This window comes from Chlorocebus sabaeus, chromosome 20, assembly GCF_047675955.1.
Source record: "Chlorocebus sabaeus isolate Y175 chromosome 20, mChlSab1.0.hap1, whole genome shotgun sequence".
In the NCBI taxonomy this organism is placed as follows: Eukaryota; Metazoa; Chordata; class Mammalia; order Primates; family Cercopithecidae; genus Chlorocebus; species Chlorocebus sabaeus.
The window spans coordinates 109,204,302-109,228,030 of NC_132923.1; the positions used below are offsets into that span (position 1 = coordinate 109,204,302).

At 52.0% G+C, this 23,729-nt stretch overlaps 1 protein-coding gene across 3 annotated transcripts; it reads right to left on the bottom strand.

Moving 5' to 3' along the window:
* Positions 1–559: 559 nt before the first annotated feature.
* THEMIS2 (thymocyte selection associated family member 2) lies at positions 560–19,862 on the bottom strand. Of its 3 annotated transcripts, XM_037986219.2 has the most exons (7): positions 15,866–15,984; positions 11,871–12,011; positions 7,252–7,662; positions 5,180–5,286; positions 4,211–4,744; positions 1,793–1,949; positions 1,201–1,377 (listed from the first exon to the last, which is right to left on the bottom strand). In XM_037986219.2, the coding sequence occupies exons 1-7, from the start codon at positions 15,957–15,959 to the stop codon at positions 1,322–1,324; spliced, it is 1,500 nt and encodes a 499-aa protein (XP_037842147.2). In that variant the 5' UTR covers positions 15,960–15,984; the 3' UTR covers positions 1,201–1,321. The 3 variants fall into 3 exon arrangements, with proteins under 3 accessions (XP_007977995.3, XP_037842147.2, XP_072863733.1); XM_007979804.3 differs by having other exon boundaries at positions 560–1,377; positions 4,211–5,286; positions 15,866–15,987; XM_073007632.1 differs by lacking the exon at positions 15,866–15,984 and adding an exon at positions 19,674–19,862 and having other exon boundaries at positions 4,211–5,286.
* Between the last annotated feature and the right edge of the window lie 3,867 nt (positions 19,863–23,729).

A 23,729-nucleotide genomic window follows, 5' to 3' on the forward strand; every position in this document is an offset into this window, starting at 1 on the left:
AGGCTTGTATTATCTCCACTAAAGAAAAGGAGGCCCGTCAACCAGTCACTATACTCTTATCTCCACAGTCTAGGGATATGGTATATTTTTAACACTGGGATGTATTCTATGACTAGGAAACATTGTGGAGGGGTGGAAAGAGTATAGACTTTAGAAGCAGGACAGCTACACAATCTTAATAATGATACATGTTTGTTGAATGTTTACTATGTGCCAGGCACTGTACTAAATGCTTTACAAAGATTATCTCATTTGATCCTTAAAACAGTCAATCTTCTGAGGTAGTAACTATAGTTTATTTGACATGTCAAAAAACTGAAACTTAGGTTAAAATAACTCAGCCCTGGCTGGTACGTAGCAAGCTGGGATCCTAACCCAGTCTCATACTTTCCAAGTCCTCACCCTTAACTGCAACTGGTCAGCGTCCTAAGGTACTTGACCACACAGCCTGTTCCCTAATCTTTAAAATCAGGCCATTCTAGAAAGTTGAGGATTTGGATATGATTTGTAAGTGCCTGGCACACAGTCGGAACTTAATAAATGATACTGTTCTCATTTGTATAGAAGCTCAGGTGTCATTTTTATTCTATAGTTTTAAAATAAAATAATCTTGGATAGTCACTTACAACTTTGACGACTTTAACCACCTGATGAAACCTGCCAGTTTTCTGTAGCCTCAGGTCTCCATAAAGTTCTTCTTAAATTGGCTCCTCTCATTTCACCACCAGCTTTTGGGGCCCAAGGTCCTAAGATTGTGCTCTTGAAGCCAAGTTCTCACATTAATCCATATGACCCCTGTTTACCACGTGCAGATCTATCAGGCTAGGTGCTACAGAGATGAGGAAGACAGTCTGGGCCTCCCGGGGGCTTAGAGTTTGGGGGTGAAAGTGGGGGTGGCAGATGTTAACAAAATCTCCCATGCAGTGTGATCAGGATGGAATCCCTTTCACTGAGAGGCATTGGCACGGAGCTGCTATCACCAAGGGTGATGGCCTCGGATTCCCCTCTGCACCCACCGGTGGGACAGTTGGGGTTGCAGGATTGAGAGGAACCCTGCTGGCTGCTCTGCATCCCAAGGCTCTGAGACTGAGGGAGTCACGTGGGAGACGTTAGGTCCAAACCAGCCCGCCCTAAGTAGCAAGAATCTAGAACCTGAAGGAAGCTGGTACAGTGTCCATCAAATCAGTTTCCACAAAGCTACTCCCCGTCTGCAGCTCAGTTTCTGTGAGACCTTGCCCGAGGTCTTTTAGAGGCTGAAAACGGTTGGCTGGCGTCGGATTCCCTGAGAAGCAGCAGTTAGGAAGCATGGTTCCTCCAGCACTTAGATGGTTTTCTGAAAGTGCTCAAGTATTTCTTCATAATCATGTTCATCATCATCTGCAAAAGAGTCCGAGTCAATGAGGATCTTCAGCATTAGGCAAGTTCCTTCCCTTCTGTAGGGCAGTTTCCTCAGCTGTTCAGGGTAAGAGTTGGCCTGAATGCTCTGGGGTCTTTGCTAGCCTAGAAACCACAATTTGTTCTGTCTCAACACTTTGCAACCCTTTCATTTTCTTGTACGCCGCAGGGAGGGTAGTATGTTGGGGACTGAACTCATTTTCCTTGCCAAAGTCCTAGAGCCCATGGGAAAGACAGTAGGAACCTTTCCACCCGAGCCCACCCCATAGAGGCCTGGCCATCAAACTGGGACTATAGAAGGGTCTGTCCCCGGGCAGGGCCATCAGAGGTAAAGGAAGCAGCAAGGTAGGGAGGGGAGACACAAGGACAAGGGTGAGCAGCGCCCACAGGGACTCACCTGGATCCTGCCTTTGGGGCTTAGCGGGCCTGTGGCCCTTCCTGTGGGCAGGAATCTTGCTGTACCTACTGGAGCCATCCTTGGTGAACTCTGGCAAGGTCTTCACCTTGGGTTTGGGCAGCAGAGCGTGTTGCTGCAATCCTAAGACTTGAGAAGACTTTGGGGGAAAAAGCAGAAATCAGCAGGGTCTCAAGAAATGGGGAAGCAGAGTCCACGAAAAACGGTCATTTACGTTAAGTGTCACTTCTTCTGCTTCTCTCTCTACTTCCTTTTCAGGCTATGACCTCTCAAGACCCCTGGTGTTTTTGCTACACGCATGTGAAATATTCTCTGGCAAGGGAGAAAGGGATCAGGGTAGAAAATGAGGATAGGGTTGGGGGCTGGAGACAGGGTGTTCCTGGGATTCCCCACTTAGGAATTCGGTCAATGTCCTTTAATTCTCTTGCTGAAGGGGAAAAGAGCAAAGTGGGGATACCTTAAGAAAGCAGCCGCAAAGCCTCATGACGGCGCCTGAGCTGAGGAGGCCCAGAAGGAAGAGGACTGCCACTGCGCTCCCCCATGTGCCAGATGCTACGTGACGTCTGCCCTTTCATCCTCAAGTCACCCTCTGGTTTCAATTCCCAGTTTATGTAGGAGAGAAAGTGTGCCTTGTCAAAGGTCACACAGGGATCCACAGCAGGGCCAAGGTTTGGACCCAGGGCCACGCCTGTGACCTGTAAAGGCAGCGGTCTTGGCGCCACACCATGCTTTACAAAGCGTGTGGCACAGCTCCCTGATCAGCACCAAGATTTCGACACACAGAGGGGAAACGTTGTTCCAGGGTGACAGCAGTGACCGGGCCCAGAGTCCCTCCATCGGGAGCCAAGACGCGGGCTGAGGTCTGTGTCTTGGAGAGTCAGACCTCTCTGACTTTGGAGAGTACCCTTTTCAGCACTGGCACAAGGCCTGTGTTTCGGATGTCTCAGTCCAGCCATTGTCAGAAAATGACTTCCCATGCTCACCCCATAGATAAAAGCCTCTTCTGGGGCTGAGACCACTCAGGAGTCATCTTGTAACTTCCACCCACCTGCTGCCTACCACACATGACTAAATACAGTCACCCAAGATCCCAAAACAAGAGCTGGTGATAGTAAAGGATGTTTGATCTGTCTCATCCCCTCCCGTTCTCAGCAGACCACAGTAGTTAGAAGCTCAGGCTGTGTGGTCAGACCCAACTGCAAGCCCTGGCCCTGCCACTTGCTGGCTGTGTGATTTCAGGTAAACTACTTTACCTCTCTGTGCCTCTCACCTTCTCAACTGTGAAGCAAGACACCAGTGTGTAACTCAGAAGCACTGTGAGAATTGGTTGGGACAAAGTGTATCAGGGGCCTGCCACAGAGTAAGCAAGTCACAGAAAGCAGCTAGCACAACAGCAGCTGCAGAGGATATCTATCCCAGGTCTACTGGTGAGAAAAAGGACGCTCGGAGGAGTACCCAGCACAGGCACAGAGTAAGGGAACCGGAATATAAACTTGGTCTTTCTGACCCCATGCCTGGCTCTTTCCCGCTCGTCTGTGATTCTCTTTGGCCCGTTTAGCAGGTACTCTCTGGCAGGGAAGGTCCCTGCCCCCACAGAACTCTTTCCAGTCAGAGACTCAGGTAGGACTCACTAAAAGTGTGTTCTGAGCTACGCAGAGCGTGCAGTGGGAGTACAGAAGAGGAGGCAGGACCACCGCTGCTGAGTGGGAAATCGAGTCCTGCCTTGCCTGTGAGCCTGAAGGAGGAAGAACACTGTTGGCAGAAGGCCCAGGTGTGGGGCTGTGAAGCAGGAGTCCCAGTGCCATGGGGGAGCTGCGGGCACGTCTCTCGCTGGAGCGTGGACAGCAGAGTGAGTGGAGGAAGATGGGTCAGGGGCGGTGCGACAAGTCAGCTTATAAAGGACCCTGGATGCCATGTTAAGGGGTTTGCATCATCCCACGATGATGGGCAGCCACAGAAGGTTCCAGAAGATGGAGCTGTGGCCCATCAGTGACTAAGAAAGGAGTTAGAAGGCCTTTCTGACAGCTTTAAGAGGCTGCTGAAGCAGTTTAGGAGAAAAATGATGAGGCTTGAACTAGGAAGTGAAGGCAGCAGTAGTGGAGAGAGGAAAGCACCATGAACTTGGAGTTGGACTGTCCATGGCCAAGTTCAGTCCTCCCACTTATTAACAGGGACCCTGGTCGAGTCTCAGGGTCTCTGAGTCCTCATTTTCTCAATCGTAAGATACTGATAATCACGCCAACCTCGGGATTAATTGTGAGGTGGAATGAGAATAATGGGTGCAAAGTGTGCAAGTTTATAAACTACAAGTTTACACATTTGCAAAAGAAACATGACAGATGTGACAAGCAGTGATCTCAATAGGTGACCCCTCCCTGCCCTCTGGGATTATACTGGTACCTTGGTGCCTCCCTCCTGGGTGCTGTGTCTCCTCTGCTTGCTGAGGCCCTGACTTTTAGGGGGCCTGGGTGGGGGGGCTTGGATCTCACAGGCTGGTAACTTCCGAAGACGATAATAGAAGGTGTCTGTCAGCTCCTCCACTGTGGCCATGGGGAGAGACCCCTCTGGCCAGTCTGGCTGCCCCTTGGCCTCCACGACAGTCAGGTCCAGCCACCGGGGAGGGATCTCAAAGCACATCCCAGGCTCAGAGTCCAGGCTCACCACCAAGAACGGCTCTGTGATCTTCTCCTCCAGCCGCAGGCCCAGGAAGGAGGTCAGAGGGTCAGTGGGATGGCTGCTGTCCTTGGCTACCACCTTGACCTCACAAGGCAGTGAGAACTGGGCAGTCAGATCCGCCAGGCTGTAGCGCCGACTGTCACTCATCTCCTCCACGAAGCTGCCAGGGAAGTGGAGGGGCAGCAGGACCCGCTCTGGGCTCTCTGCCTCCTCTTCACACTCTTCCTCCTCATCCTCCCCAGCCTGGTCACTCAGCCGCTGGCAAACCAAGACGTCCATGTCATTGCCCTGGGCCCCATGGGCCTGGCCAAGCCCCAGCACCTCCAGCCGGTCACCCACAGCCAGGGACGTGAACTCGGGATTCTCCTCCCTCTCACCCTCACAGTCCTTAGTGGCCACCACCCGGAGCGGCCGGCCTGGCTGGAAAGCACCTAGGAGGTCATAGGCCGTGGGGAACTCCCTTGGCCGCCGCCGCAGCTTGCCCTGGTAGGCCCCTGACACCAGGAAGTGCCTGGGCACCTTGCGGCCCTTGCTTGAGGCCAGGACCCGCCAGGGTGGTGAGGCTAGGCCATAGATGCAAAGCCTCTGGCCTTTCTGCAAGGAGCCCAGCCACGGGCTGAGGAAGATGGGACGGCGCTCAGGAACCTCCAGGATCTCCGTGGACAGGGGGAAAGGGCCTTGCTGGGCCAGGACCTCGCTCAGCAGCAGCGGTTTGATGAAATGGACATGCTGGGAGGAGGCGGTGACGTCCTCCACGTCGACCTCCAGGGTGGAAGGGATCTTGACAATGGTCCTGCGCACTGTGGAGAGGGGCAGCTCAGTGGCACTGCATGCCACCCCAGGAGTGGCCCCCACCCCAGGCATACAGCATCGGCCAGGCCGGCTGGCCTCCTTCCCACTGCCGTCTTTTCTTTCTTTTTATTCATTCATTTATTTATTTATTTATTTTTTTGAGATGGAGTTTCGCTCAATCTGGAGTTTCACTCTTGTCGCACGGGCTGGAGTGCGATGGCACGATCTCAGCTCACTGCAACCTCTGCCTCCCAGATTCAAGCAATTCTCCCCCCTCAGCCTCCCGAGTAGCTGGGATTACAGGCGCCCACCACCATGCCTAGCTAATTTTTGTAGTTTTAGTAGAGATGGGGTTTCAGGTTTCACCATGTTGGCCAGGTTGGTCTCGATCTCCTGTCCTTAGGTGATCCTCCCGCCTCAGCCTCCCAAAGTGTTGGGATTACAGGCGTGAGACACCATGCCTGGCCCCCACTGCCATCTTTTATTTCCAATCAGAATCTTCCAATTTACACCACATTCCCACACATGCTTTCCCTTCAACCTTCTTTTTTTTTTTTTTTTTTTGAGACGGAGTCTCGCTCTGTCGCCCAGGCTGGAGTGCAGTGGTATGATCTTGGCTCACTGCAAGCTCCACCCCCGGGGTTCACACCATTCTCCTGCTTCAGCCTCCCGAGTAGCTGGGACTACAGGCACCCACCTGCCACCACACCCAGCTAACCTTTTTGTGTTTGTAGTAGAGACGGGATTTCACCGTGTTAGCCAGGATGGTCTCAATCTCCTGACCTCGTGATCTGCCCGCCTCAGCCTCCCAAAGTGCTCGGATTACAGGCGTGAGCTACTGCGCCTGGCCCCATTCTTTTTTAAAAAATTATTATTTTTATTTTTTCTTCCTCCAAGTATTAAGAAAAAAATAAAAACAAATTTTAAAATTATTATTTTTAGGCTGTGCTCGGTAGCTCATGCCTATAATCCTGGCACTTCGGGAGGCCGAAGTGGGCGGATCACCTGAGGTCAGGAGTTCCAGACCAGCCTGGCCAATACGGCGAAACCCCGTCTCTACTAAAAATACAAAAAAATTATCTTGGCATGGTGGCAGGCGCCTATAATCCCAGCTAGTAGGGAGGCTGAGGCAGGAGAATCGCCTGAACCCAGAAGGTGGAGGTTGCAATGAGCTGAGATCAACCATTGTACTCCAGCCTGGGTGACAGAGCAAGATTCTGCTTCAGAAAAAAAAGAGATGAGGTCTCGCCCTGTTGCCCAGGCTGGAGTGTAGCAGTGTGATCATAGCTCACCACAACCTTGAACTCTTGGGCTCAAGTGATCCTCTTGCCTCAGCCTCCCGAGTAGCTACTACTACAAGCACTATGCCTAGCTAATTTTTAAAAAAATTCTTTGTAGAGATAGGGATCTTGCTATGTTGCCTAGTCTGGTGTAGAACACCTGAGATCAAGCGATCCTCCAAAGTGCTGGTATTACATGCGTGAGCCACTGCACCTGGCCCAGCAGAGATAATTTGAGCATCAATAAGAATAACTGGCCAGGCACAGTGGCTTACACCTGTAATCCCAGCACTTTGGGAGGCCGAGGCGGGTGGATCACCTGAGGTCAGGAGTTCGAGACCAGCTAACATGGTGACACTCCGTTTCTACTAAAAATACAAAAAATTGGCTGGGTGTGGTGGTGCATGCCTGTAATCCCAGCTACTCGGGAGGCTGAGTCAGGAGAATCACTTGAACCGGGGAGGCAGAGGTTGCGGTGAGCCGAGATCGCACCATTGCACTCCAGCCTGGGCAACAAAAACGAAACTCCATCTCAAAAAAAAAGAATAACTTCAGTGTAATACAGAGGAAGCAACCTGAAGTTCCAGCTGATCCTCAGGGATGGGGTGGGGGTGTCTTCCATCAGAGCAGCTCCTGGGGGCACCCCTCTTTCTCTCCCCCAGCAGCCCCCATCCACCTGCCCAGGCAACTCACTGTGCATGATGGCTTGGATCTCATACTGGGGCCGCAGGATCAGGGAATGCCAGGGCAGGGTGGGGCAGGTGAGGACGAGATCCTTCAAGGCTGGATCCTGTAGGACCTGGAGCAGAGTTCGAGGGGCACTGGGCTCCCATTTCCGGAAGGGCCCCTTCTGGGATAGGGGCAGGTGCAGGATGACCTGTTGACCCTTCAAGCCCAGGACACAGCGGGCACAGCGGATCCCGAGGTGCATCACCACAGCCTCAAGCATGAGGAGCTGGTCCTCAGTCACCACCCTGCCCTCTGTGACAATCCTGTGGGTCGACATGAAGGAAGTGGGCAGCTGCTTGGAGCTCTGAGTTGTGGCAGAGACCAGCTCCTCCAGGGTTTCGTAGCTCTGTGGGGTATTGAGGGGAGTGAAGTAGCCTGTGGGGGACAGCAGAGAGCAGGTGGGTCATTGTGGGGTGTCAGAGTGGGGCAGGCCCTTGCCAAGTCCAGACCCCAGTCTGGCCCTGCAGATGACCTCATTGACACCAATGAGGGATTTGCCTCTGGACATCTGGGCTGCAGGGCTGAGGGACACAGGGCAGAAAGTGGCGGTGCATGAAGGGACAGGGAGAGACAGGAAGTAGGGACCGAGAGAGACTTGTCACCAGAGACACAGAGAATGGAAGAGGGACACATTCCCTGACAGACACACTAGACTTCCATACTCTCCTAGCTCCTGACCCCACCTGCCTCTAACTGCCATCTTAGCCTTTCCTCCAGAGGCCTCCCCACAGCTCCGATCTCACGCATCCAAAACCTACCATCTCTCTCTCCCAAACTAACATCCCAGGAGCTGCTGGCCAGAGCCACCTCAGACCACCCACTGTACCCCTGCATCCTGGCTGCCACCACTGACTGCCCAACTGCCCCTCACTCCCTTCCTCCAGCCCCCACCCATTCCACCACCAGTTGGCCTAAACACCTCGCTTCCGGACATGATACCTCTTTGGGGAAGCAGGTTTTTCCTGCCCCAAACCCACAACCTGAAGCTAATCAAGGAAACTCTGCACAAGCCAGGACTGAGGGATATTCTACACACGTACTGGTCTAGATGCTTCAAAATGTCAACGTCAAGACAAAGGCAGAGGAACTGCTCCAGTGTGAAGGAGAATGAAGAAACACGACAATTGAATATGATGTGTGATCTAGGACTAGACTCTGGATTGAGGGGAAAAACTGCTATAAAGCATATTATGAGGATAGTTGCTGGAATTCAAATATAGACTGTGGATTAGGCAGTAGTACTGTACCAAAATTAAATTTCCTGAATTTGATCATTGAACCATGTGAATGAATGTCCTTGTTTTGGGGAGATACTATAATACTTAGGGGTAATATATAGATGTAAAAGGGATCATGTCTGCAATTTGCTCTTAAATGGTTCAGAAAAAACATATCCATATATACACATATAGTAATACGTTCATGTGTGTGTGTGTGTATGTGTGGAGAGAGAGAAACACATGTAACAAATGTTTAACACTTGATGGAGAAAAAAGGAAACCTGAGGCTGCTTTTGGCCAGGTACACTGGCTCACACCTATGATCCCAACACGTTGGGAGGCTGAGGCAGGAGAACTGCTTGAACCCAGGAGTTCCAGACCAGCTTGGGCAATATAATGAGACCTCATCTCTACAAAAAATTTAGAAATTGGCCAGGCACGTTGGCTCACACCAGTAATCCCAGCACTTGGGAGGCTGAGGCAGGCAGATTGCTGGAGCTCAGGAGTTGGAGACCACCCTAGGGAATATGGTGAAACTGTCTCTACCAAAAATACGAAAAAAATGCCGGGCGCCGTGGCTCACACCTGTAATCCCAGCACTATTTTTTGTTGTTGTTGTTGTTGAGACAGCGTCTCACTCCATTGCCCAGGCTGGAGTGCAGTGGCGCGATCTCGGCTCACTGCAAGTTCCGCCTCCTGGGTTCACCATTCTCCTGCCTCAGCCTCCCAAGCAGCTGGGACCACAGGCGCCCGCCACCACGCCCGGCCAATTTTTTGTATTTTTAATAGAGACATCTCGATCTCCTGACCTCGTGATCCGCCCGTCTTGGCCTCCCAAAGTGCTGGGATTACAGGCGTGAGCCACCACACCCAGCCTGTAATCCCAGCACTTTGGGAGGCCGAGGCGGGCAGATCACAAGGTCAGGAATTGAGACCAGCCTGGCCAATATGGTGAAACCCTGTCTCTATTCTAAAAATACAAAACAATGAGCTGGGTGTGGTGGCGCATGCCTGTAATCCCAGCTACTCGGGAGGCTGAGGCAGGAGAATTGCTTGAACCTGGAAGGTGGAGGTTGCAGTGAGCTGAGATCATGCCACGGCACTCCAGCCTGGGTGACACAGCGAGACTCCATCTCAAAAAAAAAAACCACAAACAACAACAACAACAAAATGAGCTGGACACAGTGGCACAGACCTGTAGTCCCAGCTACTTGGGAGGCTGAGGCAGGAGGATTGCTTGAGCCCAGGAGATGGAGGTTGCAGTGAGCTTAGATCATGCCACTGCACTCCAGCCTGGGCAACAGAGCAAGTCTCAAAAAAATAAAAATGCAAACAAAAAATTGGCTGAGCGTGGTGGCCCAGGCCTATAATCCCAGCTACTCAGGAAGCTGAAGTGGGAGGATCGCTTGAGCCAGGGAGGCAGAGGTTGCAGTGAGCCGTGATTGCACCACTGCACTCCAGCCCAGGTGACAGAACAAGACTCTGTCTCAAAAAAAAAAATTAATGAATCTGGATAAAGGATGTACAGGAGTTCTAGCAAATTCTAGTTCTGTAAGTTTAAAATTATTTCAAAAGAAAAAGAAAAAACTCAAAATATAAAATACATCACTTCCATATTAAAAACATCATTGGGGCCGGACATGGTGACTCACACCTGTAATCCCAACACTTTGGGAGGTCGAGGCAGGAGGATCACATGAACCCAAGAGTTTGAGACCAGGCTGGAGAACATAGCAAGACCCTGTCTCTACTAAAAACAAGAAACAAAAAACCTCATTGGCTCTTCAGTGCCTTCAAAATAAAAAACAGTGCCAGCACACCACATAGCCCGCAGGTGGTGTGGCTCCCGCGGCTCCCCACACAATGTGCCCCAACCCAGAAGCCACACTCTCCGGCGTCAGGCAGGCAGTCACATAACAGCTAGTCCTCCCAGTGTGCCTGCTTTGTACCAGGTGCCCCCTTCCCACTTTTTTTTTTTTTTTTTTTGAGATGGAGTCTCGCCTTATTGCCCAGGCTGCAACCTCCACCTCCCAGGTTCAAGTGATTCTCGTGCCTCAGCCTCCTGAATAGCTGGGATTATAGGTGCCCCCCACCATACCTAGTTAATTTTTGTATTTTTAGCAGAGACAGTTTCACCATGTTGGCCGGGCTGGTCTTGAACTCCTGACCTCAGGTGATCCACCTGCCTCAGCCTCCCAAAGAGCTGGGATTACAGGCATGAGCCACCAGTCACTGCACCCAGCCTGTCCCAAGCCCCTTTCTAAGTGCTGCATACATATCAGCTCATTTCATCCTCATATCAAGCCTAATCACCCTCATTACAGAAGAGGAAACTGAGGCCCGGAGAGGTCCCAGGAACTTGCCTAGCCTGCCCAAGGCCACTGGGATTCAATTCCAGGCCGCTGGCTTCAGGGTCCATGCCATGGCCCACCACACTACTTGCCTCTTTAAATAATTGAGCTCTGGCCAGGCGCAGTGGCTCACGCCTGTAATCCCAGCACTTTGGGAGGCTGAGATGGGCAGATCACAAGGTCAGGAGATCGAGACAGTCCTGGTTAACATGGTGAAACCCTGTCTCTACTAAAAATACAAAAAAAAAAAAAAAATTAGCTGGGCATCGTGGCAGGCGCCTGTAGTCCCAGCTACTCAGGAGGCTGATCCAGGAGAATGACGTGAACCCAGAAGGCAGAGTTTGCAGTGAGACTAGATCACGCCACTGCATTCCAGCTTGGGTGACAGAGCGAGACTCATCTCCAAAAAATAAACATAAATAATAATAATTGAGCTCCTTGGGGTCTCCTGAGCACCAAATGTGCACGTGCTACTCCCTGTGGCTGGGATCTTTCTTCTGGTTCAGATGCCACCTCCTCCAGGAAGCCCTCACAGACCCTGAGGCAGGTTACTCTTGCTCAGAGCCCTCTCTAAAGCTTATGCCTCCTTTTACTGTTGCCCTCCTCTCACTGTCATCCCAGAAGCTCCCCACTGGAGAGGGTGGCACCTGGTTCATCCTGAGCCCCACACCCACAGCCCCCCACACAAAGCTTGGCACACATGAGTATCTGCAAATGTTTGGGGAGTGAATGTGTGAGTGAACACAGAGAGAAGCACCTGGACAGGGCTTGGAATAGAGGCAGGTGTGACCAGAGACCGAGAGGGAGAGGGTGCAACCTCTCTGAGTCCAGGGCATTGTAGACCCTCTGAGGACATCCCCACCCTTGAGGCTGGGTTGTGGTGGATATGAGGGCCTTGGGAGCAAACCCAGAGGGGAAGGAGTGACTGCTGGACGTGGCAAGCCCACGAGCAGCTGGCGGATGTGCCAGGAGGGTGCCAGGGCATGTGGGGAGGCAGAGGTGCCCACCTTACCCTGGAAGTTGCAGGGGAGCTCCATGGTCTGGCTGGTCCTTGGGTTCTCACAGACCACCTTCTGGAGGCGAACCTGGGTGACCTTGATCAGGTCCCCTGTGGAGAGGCAGCACTCATTCCCAGAGATCTCATAGATGGAGCCTGCGGAGACAGGGACTCCGTTTCCCCGCTGGACAAGGGCCAAGCACTGGGCAGCCTGTGCCCCGGGGCCCAAGAAGCTGTGCTCTGCCATGCCTTTGCACATGGTGCCTGCTGCCTGGCATGCCCTGCTCTGTCGTTCCTGCCTCATTCCCACAGGTTCAGTCATCCTCAGCTGTTCTTGCCCCTCCTAGCATCGGTACGCCCCACTGTGGCACACTTCTCTGGCCTTTTTCACCCCTGTGCCTCCTTCACTGAGTTCCCGGGCAGGGCTGATCCATCTCAACATCACTGCAGCCAGCATAGGGCTTGGCCTCTGAGTATGTGTTAAGTCCACAAATCGATAAACAACTCAGTGAATCACCCTCTCTGAGCCTGAGGGAGTTGGGATTCCCTTAGTGTACAGCTAAAAAATCAGGCTCAGAGAGGGGTCAGTGGCTCCCTGGAGATCACCCGGGCCCAGAGCCGGTACCCAGCCCTCCTAGCACCCTGGAAAATAGAGGGACACTGACAGAGTGAGGCCAGTGGGCAAAGCTCTGCTTTCCTGGTTTAAAGTGTGTAAGTGGTGTCGAGAACACAGAAGGTGCTCAATAAAGATCTCTCCTGCGTACACGGAGTGCAGTCTCTCCGTCCAGCTAATGGAGGACAACAGACTACGTGGCAGGACCTTGAGGCCACCTGACCCCAGCCCCACCCACAGGGCAGCCCCAACATCAGTCCTGAGAAACTGATGAAAACCTCCCCATGTACCCCCAGGAAAACACCCCCCGGTCACAAATCACAGTCCGTTTACAATGTCAGGGCGTGGGCCTTCCGGACTGCTGAGAACAGCAACTGTGGTGCTACAGATACCCAGCACCACGCCAAGGGCTACTGATACGTCACTGTATTTAAGACCCATGACTGCTCTTGCGGAGACAGGCAGTTTCAATTTCCTACATAATGAAACAGCTGGCTGGGCGTGGTAGCTCATGCCTGTAATCCCAGCACTTTGGGAGGCCAAGGCGGGTGAATCACCTGAGGTCAGGAGTTCGAGACCAGCCTTGCCAACATGGTGAAACCCCGTCTCTACTAAAAATACAAAAATTAGCCCGGCGTGGTGGCAGGCGCCTGTAATCCCAGCTACTCGGGAGGCTGAGGCAGGAGAATTGCTTAAACCCAGGAGGCAGAGGTTGCAGTGAGCTGAAATCAGGCTACTGCACTCCAGCCTGGGTGACAGAGGGAGACACCATCTCAAAAAAGAAAAAGAAAAAGAAACAGCCTCGCAGGGGTTGAGTAGGTTGTACATGATGATCAGGTAATAGGAGGCAGAACTAGAAGTTATGGCTGGGTGCGGTGGCTCATGCTTATAATCCCAACACTTTGGAAGGCTAAAGTGGGAGGACTGCTTGAGGACAGGAGTTCAAGACCAGCCTGGGCAACACAGGCCTCGTCCTTTTTTTTGAGACAGAGTCTCACTGTCGCCCAGACTGGAGTGCAGTGGTGCAATCACAGTTGATTGCAGCGTCAACCTCCCAGACTCAAGCAATCTTCCCACCTCAGCCTCCCCGAGTAGCTGAGACTACAGGCATGTGCCATCACACCTGACTAATTTTTTTATTTTGTGTACAGACACAGTCTCACTATGTTACCCAGGTTGGTCTTGAACCTCTGAGCTCAAGTGATCCTCCTGCCTCAGCCTCTCAAAGTCCTGGGATTACAGGCATGAGCCACCACACCCTGCAATTTTTTATTTTAAAATTTTTTGTAGACGTGGGGTCTCACCATGTTGCCAGGGCTGATCTCCAACTCCTAAGCTCAAGCAATCCTGCCACCTTGGCCTCCCAAAGTGTTGAGATTACAAGTATGAGCTATCACACACAACCTATGTTCTATTAAACAAAAAACAGGGCCTGATGTGGTGGCTCATGCCCATAATCCCAACAGTTTGGGAGGCCGAGGCAGGCAGATCACTTGAGTCCAGGGGTTTGAGACCAACCTGGGCAACATGACAAAACCCTATCTTTACAAAAAAATACAAAAATTAGCTGGACGTGGTGGTGCATGCCTGTAGTCCCAGCCTCTCAGGAAGCTGAGGTGGGAGGATCACTTGAGCCCAGGAGGTCGAGGCTGCAGTGAGCTGTATCGTGCCACTGCACTCCAGCCTGGGCAACAGAGCCAGACTCTGTCTCAGAAAAAAAAAAAACCTAGGTTGAACCCAGGGTGTTTGCCTCCAGAGGCCAGTGCTCCTAACTACGCAGCCAACCACATCCGAGTGCCCTGCCAGACACCTGCCCCTATTTTTTTTTTTTTTTTTTTGAGACGGAGTCTCGCTCTGTCGCCCAGGCTGGAGTGCAATGGCCGAGTCTCAGCTCACTGCAAGCTCCGCCTCCCGGGTTTACGCCATTCTCCTGCCTCAGCCTCCTGAGTAGCTGGGACTACAGGCGCCCGCCACCTCGCCCGGCTAGTTTTTTTTTGTATATTTTTAGTAGAGACGGGGTTTCACCGGGTTAGCCAGGATGGTCTCGATCTCTTGACTTCGTGATCCGCCCGTCTCGGCCTCCCAAAGTGCTGGGATTACAGGCTTGAGCCACCGCGCCCGGCCAACCTGCCCCTGTTGGCAAGGCCATCTGTCCTCTACACTCACCCCACCCACACACCCACACCCTATCATGGCCTTCTCTAGTCATTATCACTCTGACTTCCACCACTTCCACCACCCCGTATCAGGCAGGATGAGGAAACAGGTGTTGTAACACCAGCAGGCAAGGGGGGCTGGGAGGACGGAGACACTTGGTCCTGGGCTGGGGGAAGAACAAACAGATCCCAGGTGCCTGCCTGCAGAAAGCCCCTGGAGGTAGAGTCAGAATTTGAACCCAGATCTGCCAGATTCCCAAGAGGACCTGGAGAGACCCACTGCGAGGTGGTGGCCCCCTGCAGGACCCTCCATATGGGACTTCCTTGGTCTAGGACCCCACTTGGGACCGAAAACACTCTGCTGGAAGCTGCTGAGACAGCGTGTTTTCCTGCAGCCAGGAAACAGGATGAGGCCTCAAGGCTCAGTTTGCTCTCTAAGGAAGGAACCCGCACCCCCACACAGCATCTCTCACCTCCACCTCCATCTCCCCTGCTCGATGGCCCACGGGTCCTCCCTCCCCACAAAACAGCCCTGATCATCCATCCACTGTGCTGTCCTCCCCTGCCTTCCACTGTCTGTTAGTGCCTCACCTCTTGCTCCTTCAGGCAATGACTAGTGACTGGGCGCCTCCTGCGTGCCCATCCCTGTGAACCAGGGCGCTGCGGGCAGGCAGCAGATGTACGGGGGCGTGCAAGGAGCATAGAGCCAGGAAGGCTTCCGGGAGGAAGGGCCATTTAAGCTGAGAACTGAAGAGTTGATCAAATCAAGTACTGCCCATGGTCAAACAGAGGGCCAAGGTGGACGCAGGGACTGAAGGAAGGCAGTGTAGAGGAGGGCCGGGGGACGAGTGGGAGGCCACAGACGGGAAGACTGACCCTGCACTTCAGAATCAAGACGCAGCCACGACCACCAGCGCCCTAATGTTGTGTCTCAGCGGTCGCAGCTCCGTCCCATGCGCACCGCGAGGCCACCTCGGAGTGGCCCGGCTGCATCCACCTCCCGCGCCTGAACCCACTAACTTTTCACCACCCTGCGGGGCAGGTCAGCGGTCCCCATTCCACGAAAGCAAAAGCCGAGGTCCAGAGAGGTTGAGGGCGGCCCCAAATCACACAGCTTGGCCAGTGGCAGCGTCGGGATTTGAACCCGCGGGCAGTTTTCCTAGATTGCTAACGCCTTCTCGGGGTCTCTGCCCCCGCCCCACACCGAGGGAGTGTTCGGAGGGGTTCCAGCCCCCGCTCACCCTCGAAGTAGACCCCCGAGCAGACCCGCAGCACGCGCGGGAGGGTCTCGGGGTCCAGGGTGCGCACGAAGTCCTGCAGCGGCACCGGCTCCATGGTCACCACGGCTCTCTGGGCGCAGACTGAGGCGCCGGCGAGCGATCCCCGGGAGCCCTGCAGCCCCGCCCCACCGACGCCCCGCCCCGCCCCGCCCCGCCAGCCCGCGGGAGCCCTGCAGCTCGACCCCGCCGAAGCCCCGCCCCGCCGAAGCCCCGCCCCGCCGAAGCCCCGCCCCTGCCCCTGCAGTACCCTATGGGGGAGGGGCGATGATGAAGATGAAGAAGTCCCAGACGCCCCCTCAGCAGTGCTCCCGGTTAGAAAAATGGGACACGGCCTGACTTGTTCTGCATCTCATAGGAGGGACACGCCCCTGCCCTTTGGGTTTGAGGAGGGAGATGTAGTGTCAGAGCTCCCGAATGTCCCTCCAGGACACTCCATGGTCCTCTATCGGAAACCTCCTGGTGAAGCGGAACTCAATACCTCTCCAGAACTCCCAAACTCTTTCGATAATTATTGCCCACGTTGGCCTCAAACTCGTGGACTCAAGTGATCCTCCCACTTCGGCCTCCCAAAGTGCTGGGATCACAGGTGTGAGCCACCGCGCCAGGCCTCGCCAATTCTAGTTAAAAATTCTTCCTAAGGCTAAAGAGAAATCTGCTTAGGAGCCGGACCAACCACTTATCCTGACCCCACAGGCTCGGGATAAGCCTTTTCCATTTCCCTGTCCCTCAGGAGTTAGACTAACATAGGTTCAAATCCCAGGTCTCCTCTTGCTCGTTATATGACGTTAGGCAAATCACTTTGATTGTCTGAACCTCAGTTTCCTACTCTCTAAAACAGAGAGAAGAGGGCCAGGTGCGGTGGCTCACACCTATAATCCCAACACTTTGGGAGGCCAAGGCGGGTGGATCACCTGAGATCAGGAGTTTGAGATCAGCCTGGCTAACACGGTGAAATCCCGTTTCTACTAAAAATACAAAAAACTAGGCTGGGCGCGGTGGCTCAAGCCTGTAATCCCAGCACTTTGGGAGGCCGAGACGGGCGGATCACGAGGTCAGGAGATCGAGACCATCCTGGCTAACACAGTGAAACCCCGTCTCTACTAAAAAATACAAAAAAATAGCCGGGCGAGGTGGCGGGCGCCTGTAGTCCCAGCTACTCGGGAGGCTGAGGCAGGAGAATGGCGCAAACCCGGGAGGCGGAGCTTGCAGTGAGCTGAGATCCGGCCACTGCACTCCAGCCTGGGCGACAGAGCGAGACTCCGTCTCAAAAAAAAAAAAAAACAACAACAATACAAAAAACTAGCCAGGGCCGGGCGCGGTGGCTCACGCCTGTAATCCCAGCACTTTGGGAGGCCGAGGCGGGCGGATCACAAGGTTAGGAGATCGAGACCATGGCAACCCCGTCTCTACTAAAAATAGAAAAAATTAGCCGGGCGCAGTGGCGGGCGCCTGTAGTACCAGCTCCTCGGGAGGCTGAGGCAGGAGAATGGCGTGAACCCAGGAGGCGGAGCTTGCAGTGAGCCGAGATTGCGCCACTGCACTCCAGCCTGGGCGATAGAGCGAGACTCCGTCTCAAAAAAAAAAGAAACTAGCCAGGCGTGATGGCACACACCTCTAATCCCAGCTACTCCGGAGGCTGAGGCAGGAGAATCGTTTGAACATGGGAGGCAGAGGTTGCAGTGAGCCAAGATTGTACCATTGCACCCTAGCTTGGGCAACAAGAGCTAAACTCCGTCTCAAAAAAACAAAAACAAAAACAAAAAAACAGGGAGAAAAGGCTGGGTGTGGTGGTTCACGCCTGTAATCCCAGCACTTTGGGAGACCGAGGCAGGAGGATCACTTGAGACCAGGAGTCCCGGACCACCCTGGGCAACCTAGCAAGACCCCGTCTCTTAAAAAATGAAATAAAATAAGGCCAGGCACGGTGGCTCACGCCTATAATCCCAACACTTTTGGAGGGTGAGGCGGGCAGATCTCCTGAGGTCGGGAGTTCAAGACCAGCCTGGCCAATATGGCAAAACCCTGTCTCTACTAAAAATACAAAAAGTTACTGGGCACGATGGCTCATACCGGTAATCCCAGCACTTTGGGAGGCCGAGGCAGGCAGATCACCTGAGGTCGGGAGTTCTAGACCAGCCTGACCAACAGGGAGAAACCCTGTCTCTACTAAAAATACAAAAGTAGCCGGGCGTGGTGGCACATGCCTGTAATCCCATCTACTCGGGAGGCTGAGGCAGGAGAATCACTTGAACCCGAGATGGGGAGTTTGTGGTGAGCCGAGGTTGCACCATTGCATTCCAGCCTGGGCAACAAGAGCAAAACTCCGTCTGAAAAACAACAACAACAACAACAACAAAACTAGCCGGGCATGGTGGTCCATGCCTGTAATCCCAGCCACTTGGGAGGCTGAGGCAGGAGACTCGCTTGAACCCGAGGGGCAGAGGTTGCAGTGAGCCGAAATCACACCACTTTACTCTAGCCTGGGCAACAGAGCAAGACTCCATGTCAAAATAAATAAATAAATAAATAAAATATCTAGGCATGGTGGCATGCATCTGCAATCTCAGCTACTCAGGAGGCTGAGGCAGGAGGGGCTGCAGTAAGCCATGATCATGCCACTGCACTCCAGCCCCAGCCTAGGCAACAGAGTGAGACTCTGTCTCTAAAACAATAAAAAATAATAAAATAGGAGAAAGAATTATATCTCAGCAGATTGTGAGGACTGAATAAGATGATATAGGTATTGTGCAAAATGCTTTATTTAGTTTTTTTGTCACTATAAAAGTAACAGAAGACTTTTAATCAGAGATAATAACATAAGTTTAAAATAAAATGAATACATTCTAACTAAAGAACATTTCATAAATAAAAAGCGGGCAGTCTTTACCCACCTCCCAAAATACTTGCCACTAACATTTTGTTGTGTTTCTTTCTAGTTTTTTTTTTGGGGCGGGGGACGGGTGGGCGGTCTCATTCTGTCACCCAGGCTGGTGTGCAGTGGTGCGCACGCAGCTCACTGTAGCCCCCAACCTCCTGGCTCAGGTTTCACAAAAGTGAAGGGTCTTGCCTAAGGTCATGCCAAGTGGAGACACTGGGATTTTAACCCGGCTCTGCTGGGCTCCTCCTGCAGGCCAGAGAAAATGTCAGTTCTTCATTTCTTTCCCGGGTGTTTAAGCAAATTGTGGCAGTTTGATGGATTTCGGCTCAGCCCAGTTATGTCTAGAATTTCAGTAGCGGATGGGTTTTGGAGATAGATAGAGCTGGACTCAAACCCTGACTCCACTACTTCTTAGCTGTGTGACCTTGGGCAAGTTCCATACCCTCTCTGAGCCGCAGTCTCCTCTCCCTCTGTACAACGAAGGCTGGCAGGAGCCAGGTGTTGGTAAAAATATTAGTGTAACCCAGGCACATGGGAACATGCCCAGTGCCCCATATCTACGATCATTACCTGATATAGTTCTTTCCCAAGACCTCCTGTGCCTCTGACACTAGCTCTCATCTTCTTTATTTCTCCAAACATTCTGCTTTCCATTTGAAGAAATAAGACAATGGGAACTTGACTTCCTTGCGGCTGCCCATGTAATGGAGGAACTAAAATCTGAACCGAGCCTGTAGGTGGTCACGGCCCAAGCCCTTTTCACTTCCCCAGGTTGGGAGCACCAGCCTGGGGATCTCTCCTTGGCTCCTCAAGAGCTGAATGGTGCAGAGAAAGAAGCTCAGGTTCCCACAGCAGGGCAGGGGCAGAAAGGAAGTCCCCCCATCCACCCACCAGCCGTGAGGAGGATGCCTCCAGCCACCGGGAAGAGAAGTTCCTCGTTTCAGCAACCCATCTCTGTCCGCTTTTGGAGTCTGAAGGTGGATGGCTCAGGACCTCCTATGGATAGTGCAGGAGGCAGCTGGCCACAGCAGCAGGGTGACAGGAAGGGGTCAGACCCGGGCCTGCTGCGTGGCACCACACACTCCGGTACCTGGCGTGTCACGTGACTTGGTGTTTTTCAGCAACTTGCAAGGCAGGAGGTGGGGTCCTCCCTCTCCTCCCGTGTTTCCTCCCCCTGTAGAGGAAAGTAAGGGCCAAACACTGACACAGCACCGGTCGGCGGTTGTTACAGTGTCCTGCCATCCACTTCAACTCCCACTGGCGTGGCCCGCTCGCCCAAAGCAGTGGGAAACATGCCAGCAGCTAGCAGGGTCGAGGGCAGTGTGGCAGGGACAGGGAGAAGGCCTGTGCTCTAAGGGTGAGGGATGGAGGCCCAGCACATCCCTGAGCCTGCAGAAGGGCTGGAGGCCCTCTGCATGCTGGAGGGAAGTCACCAGTGTCCCCACCGTGTGATGCTGCCAAGCAGTTTGCCACTCGATGATACTCCATGCACCTAGGCTGCCCACCAGAGCAGATACATGCCTGGCCTGTGGGTCCCGAGGTTGTCGAGTTGCTCCCTCCCTAGGAGAGCGAGATCCACCCCCTTGCCTAGAGGCTTCATGGTGCACTTCCGCAATGACCACAGTGCAAAGACAGCACCGCAGCAGCCCACAGGCCTCCTGCAGAAGCGCTCACAGGTCCCAGGCATGATAGTGGCAAAAGGACATGTCTTGTCTTTTAACGGTTTTCTGGTTTTTCCAGAACACAGTTTGAGTACTTACAAGACATTTTTTTCTTCCAGTCTGGAGCCTTGTCTTATTTTTAATTTTAGAATGTTTTTTAGAGACAGGGTCTGGCTATTTTACCCACTCCACCCTTGAATTACTTTTATATTAACAAAAACAACATGAGCAGCCCCTGCATGGTCCCTCTGAGACGGCTGTGGAGATCCCGGCGGAGGGGTTCTCCCCCATTGCAGGTTTTCACAGGGAGTAAAATGGTCACTTGTGGGAAAAGTTGCTCAGCATATCTTTTTTTTTTTTTTTTTTTTGAGACTAAGTCTCGCTTTTGTCACCCAGGCTGGAGTGCACTGGCACTATCTCGGCTCACTGCAACCTCCGCCTCCCAGGTTCAACTGATTCTCCTGCCTCAGTCTCCAGAGTAGCTGGAATTACAGGCGCCCACCACCACACCCAGCTAATTTTTTTGTAGTTTTAGTAGAGACAGGACTTCGCCATGTTGGGGAGGCTGGTCTCGAACTCCTGACCTCAGGTGATCCACCTGCCTTGGCCTCCCAAAATGCTGGGATTACAGGCGTGAACCACTGTACCTGGCCAATGCTCAGCGAATCTTTAAGGAGGCAGGTGTGTCTGCTTGTAAAGCCTCAGAGGGCTGGCTCATGCTCCTGTGTGGTGGAAAATTAGTTCAACTCCCCTCTTGGTCTTGTCTTGTCTTTTATTTATTTTCTTTTCTTTTTTCTTTTTTTGAGATGGAGTTTCACTCTTGTTGCCCAGGCTGGAGTGCAATGGCGCAATCTTGGTTCACTGCAACCTCCGACCCCCAGGTTCAAGCAATTTTTCTGCCTCAGCCTCCCGAGTAACTGGGATTACAGGCATGAGCCACCATGCCTGGCTAATTTTGTATTTTTAGTAGAGATGGGGTTTCTCCATGTTGGTCAGGCTGGTCTTGAACTTCTGATCTCAGGTGATCCACCCGCCTGAGCCTCCCAAAGTGCTGAAACTACAGGTGTGAGCCACTGTGCCCAGCCCAGTTTATTATTTTTTTATTTTTATTTTTATTTTTTGCCTGGTGCAGTGGCTCATGCCTGTAATCCCAGCACTTTGGGAGGAGGAGGCAGGTGGATGACAAAGTCAGGAATTCAAGACCAGCCTGACCAAGATGGTGAAACCCCATCTCTGCTAAAAATACAAAAATTAGCCAAGGGTGGTGGCAGGCGCCTGTAATCCCAGCTACTTGGGAGGCTGAGGCAGAGAATTGCTTGAACCCAAGAGGCAGAGGTTACAGTGAGCCAAGATCATGCCATTGTACTCCAGCCTGGGCGACAGGCGAGACTACGTCTCAAAAAAAAAAAAAAAAAAAAAAAATTTTTTTAGAGAGGGTTTTGCTCTGTTGGAACAGGAATTTAAAAAACTTAAGGAGTGTGTAAGCAGAAATTCAGTTATATGTAAGAAAACCGAATTCCCCTGAGGAAAAGAAAGAGCTGGAGTCCTTTAAAAATTAACTGCCTGTTCTTTGGGAGGCCGAGGTGGGTGGATCAGAAGGTCAGGAGATTGAGACCATCCTGGCTAACACAGTGAAACCCCATCTCTACTAAAAAAAAAAAAAAAAAAAAAATCAGCCAGGCATGGTGGCAGGCACCTGTAGTCCCAGCTACTCAGGGGGCTGAGGCAGGAGAATGACGTGAACCTGGTAGGCAGAGCTTGCAGTGAGCCAAGATTGCACCACTGCACTCCAGCCTGGGTGACAGAGTGAAACTCCATCAAAAAAAAAAAAAAAAAAAAAAAAATTAACTGCCTGTTTTTCTGTGGCTAGTGAGTGTTCGTTCTCTCCCTTTCCCAGGCATTGTGAAGACTGTTTCTATAGCTGTGCAGCTGCAAGGTCGCTAGACAGATAAACTCAAGTTGCAAAACATGTTTTTCCTTTAAAAGTAAGAAATGATGTAATACATGTCTCAATTGATTAAATAACTGCCTTTGTTTCTCGCTTCTGTAGTATGCTTCCCCCTGCACAGATCTCCCCCTGCCCCATGAAATGCTTAACAGGTAACTTAACTCTTTGTTCAGGGTTCAGTCCTTTGGATGTTAATCTGACTGGGCCAGTGCACCAAAATAATTAATAAATATCCTCCTGAACCCCACCGGTCTCTCTGATTCCTTAAAAATCCAGCAACACTGTCACCCAGACTGGAGTGCAGTAGTGCAATCACAGCTCACTGCAGCCTCAACCTCCCAGGCTTAAGCGATCCTCCCACCTAAGCCTGGTGTGTGCCACCATGCCCAGCTAATTTTTTTTTTTTTTTTTGGCGACACAGAGTTTCGTTCTGTCACCCAGGCTGGAGTGCAGTGTCGAGATCTCAGATCAGTGCAAGCTCTGCCTCCTGGGTTCACGCCATTCTCCTGCCTCAGCCTCTCGAGTAGCTGGGACTACAGGCGCCCACCACCATGCCTGGCTGATTTTTTTTTTTTTTGTATTTTTAGTGGAGACAGAGTTTCACCATATTAGCCAGGATGGTCTTGATCTCCTGACCTCGTGATCTACCCGCCTTGGCCTCCCAAAGTGCTAGGATTAGAGGCATGAGCCACCGCGCCTGACCCATGCCCAGCTAATTTTTAAACCTTTTTTTTTTTATAGAGAAAGAGTCTTGCTATGTTGCCCAGACTGGTCTTGAACTCCTGGGCTTAAATGATCCTCCAGCCTCAACTTCCCAAAGTGCTGGGATTACAGGCATGAACGACCATGCCCGGTCCATACAATGAAATATTATTCAGCCTTCAAAAGGAATAAAATTATGACACATGCCACAATATGGAGGAAACTTCTGGACATTATGCTCAGTGAAATAAGCCTATCACAAAATGACAAATATTGTATGATTCCACTCAGATGAGGAACTTAGAGTCATGAAATTCATAGAAAGTCAAAGGGAGGCCTGGTGCAGTGGCTCACGCCTGTAATCTCAACACTTTGGGAGGCCAAGGCGGGTGGATCACCTGATGTCGGGAGTTCGAGACCAGCCTGGTCAACATGGTGAAACCCTGTCTCTATTAAAAATACAAAAATTATTGTATTAATTAAAATTATTTAAAATTAATTAAATAATAATAAATTAATAATAAAATTAATTAAAATAATTTAAAAATTATCTGGGCATGGTAACAGGTGCCTGTAATCTCAGCTACTTGGGAGGCTGAGGCAGGAGAATCGCTTGAACCTGGGAGGTGGAGGTTG

Excerpts from the sequence above, each read along its gene's own strand:
- THEMIS2 (XM_007979804.3), bottom strand. The coding sequence starts at position 15,959 with ATGGAGCCGGTGCCGCTGCAGGACTTCGTGCGCACCCTGGACCCCGAG. Across the intron at positions 7,663-11,870 it reads GCTCCCCTGCAACTTCCAGG|GCTACTTCACTCCCCTCAAT; the intron begins GTAAGGTGGGCA and ends TGTCCCCCACAG. Across the intron at positions 5,287-7,251 it reads GATCCAAGCCATCATGCACA|TGCGCAGGACCATTGTCAAG; the intron begins GTGAGTTGCCTG and ends CCCTCTCCACAG.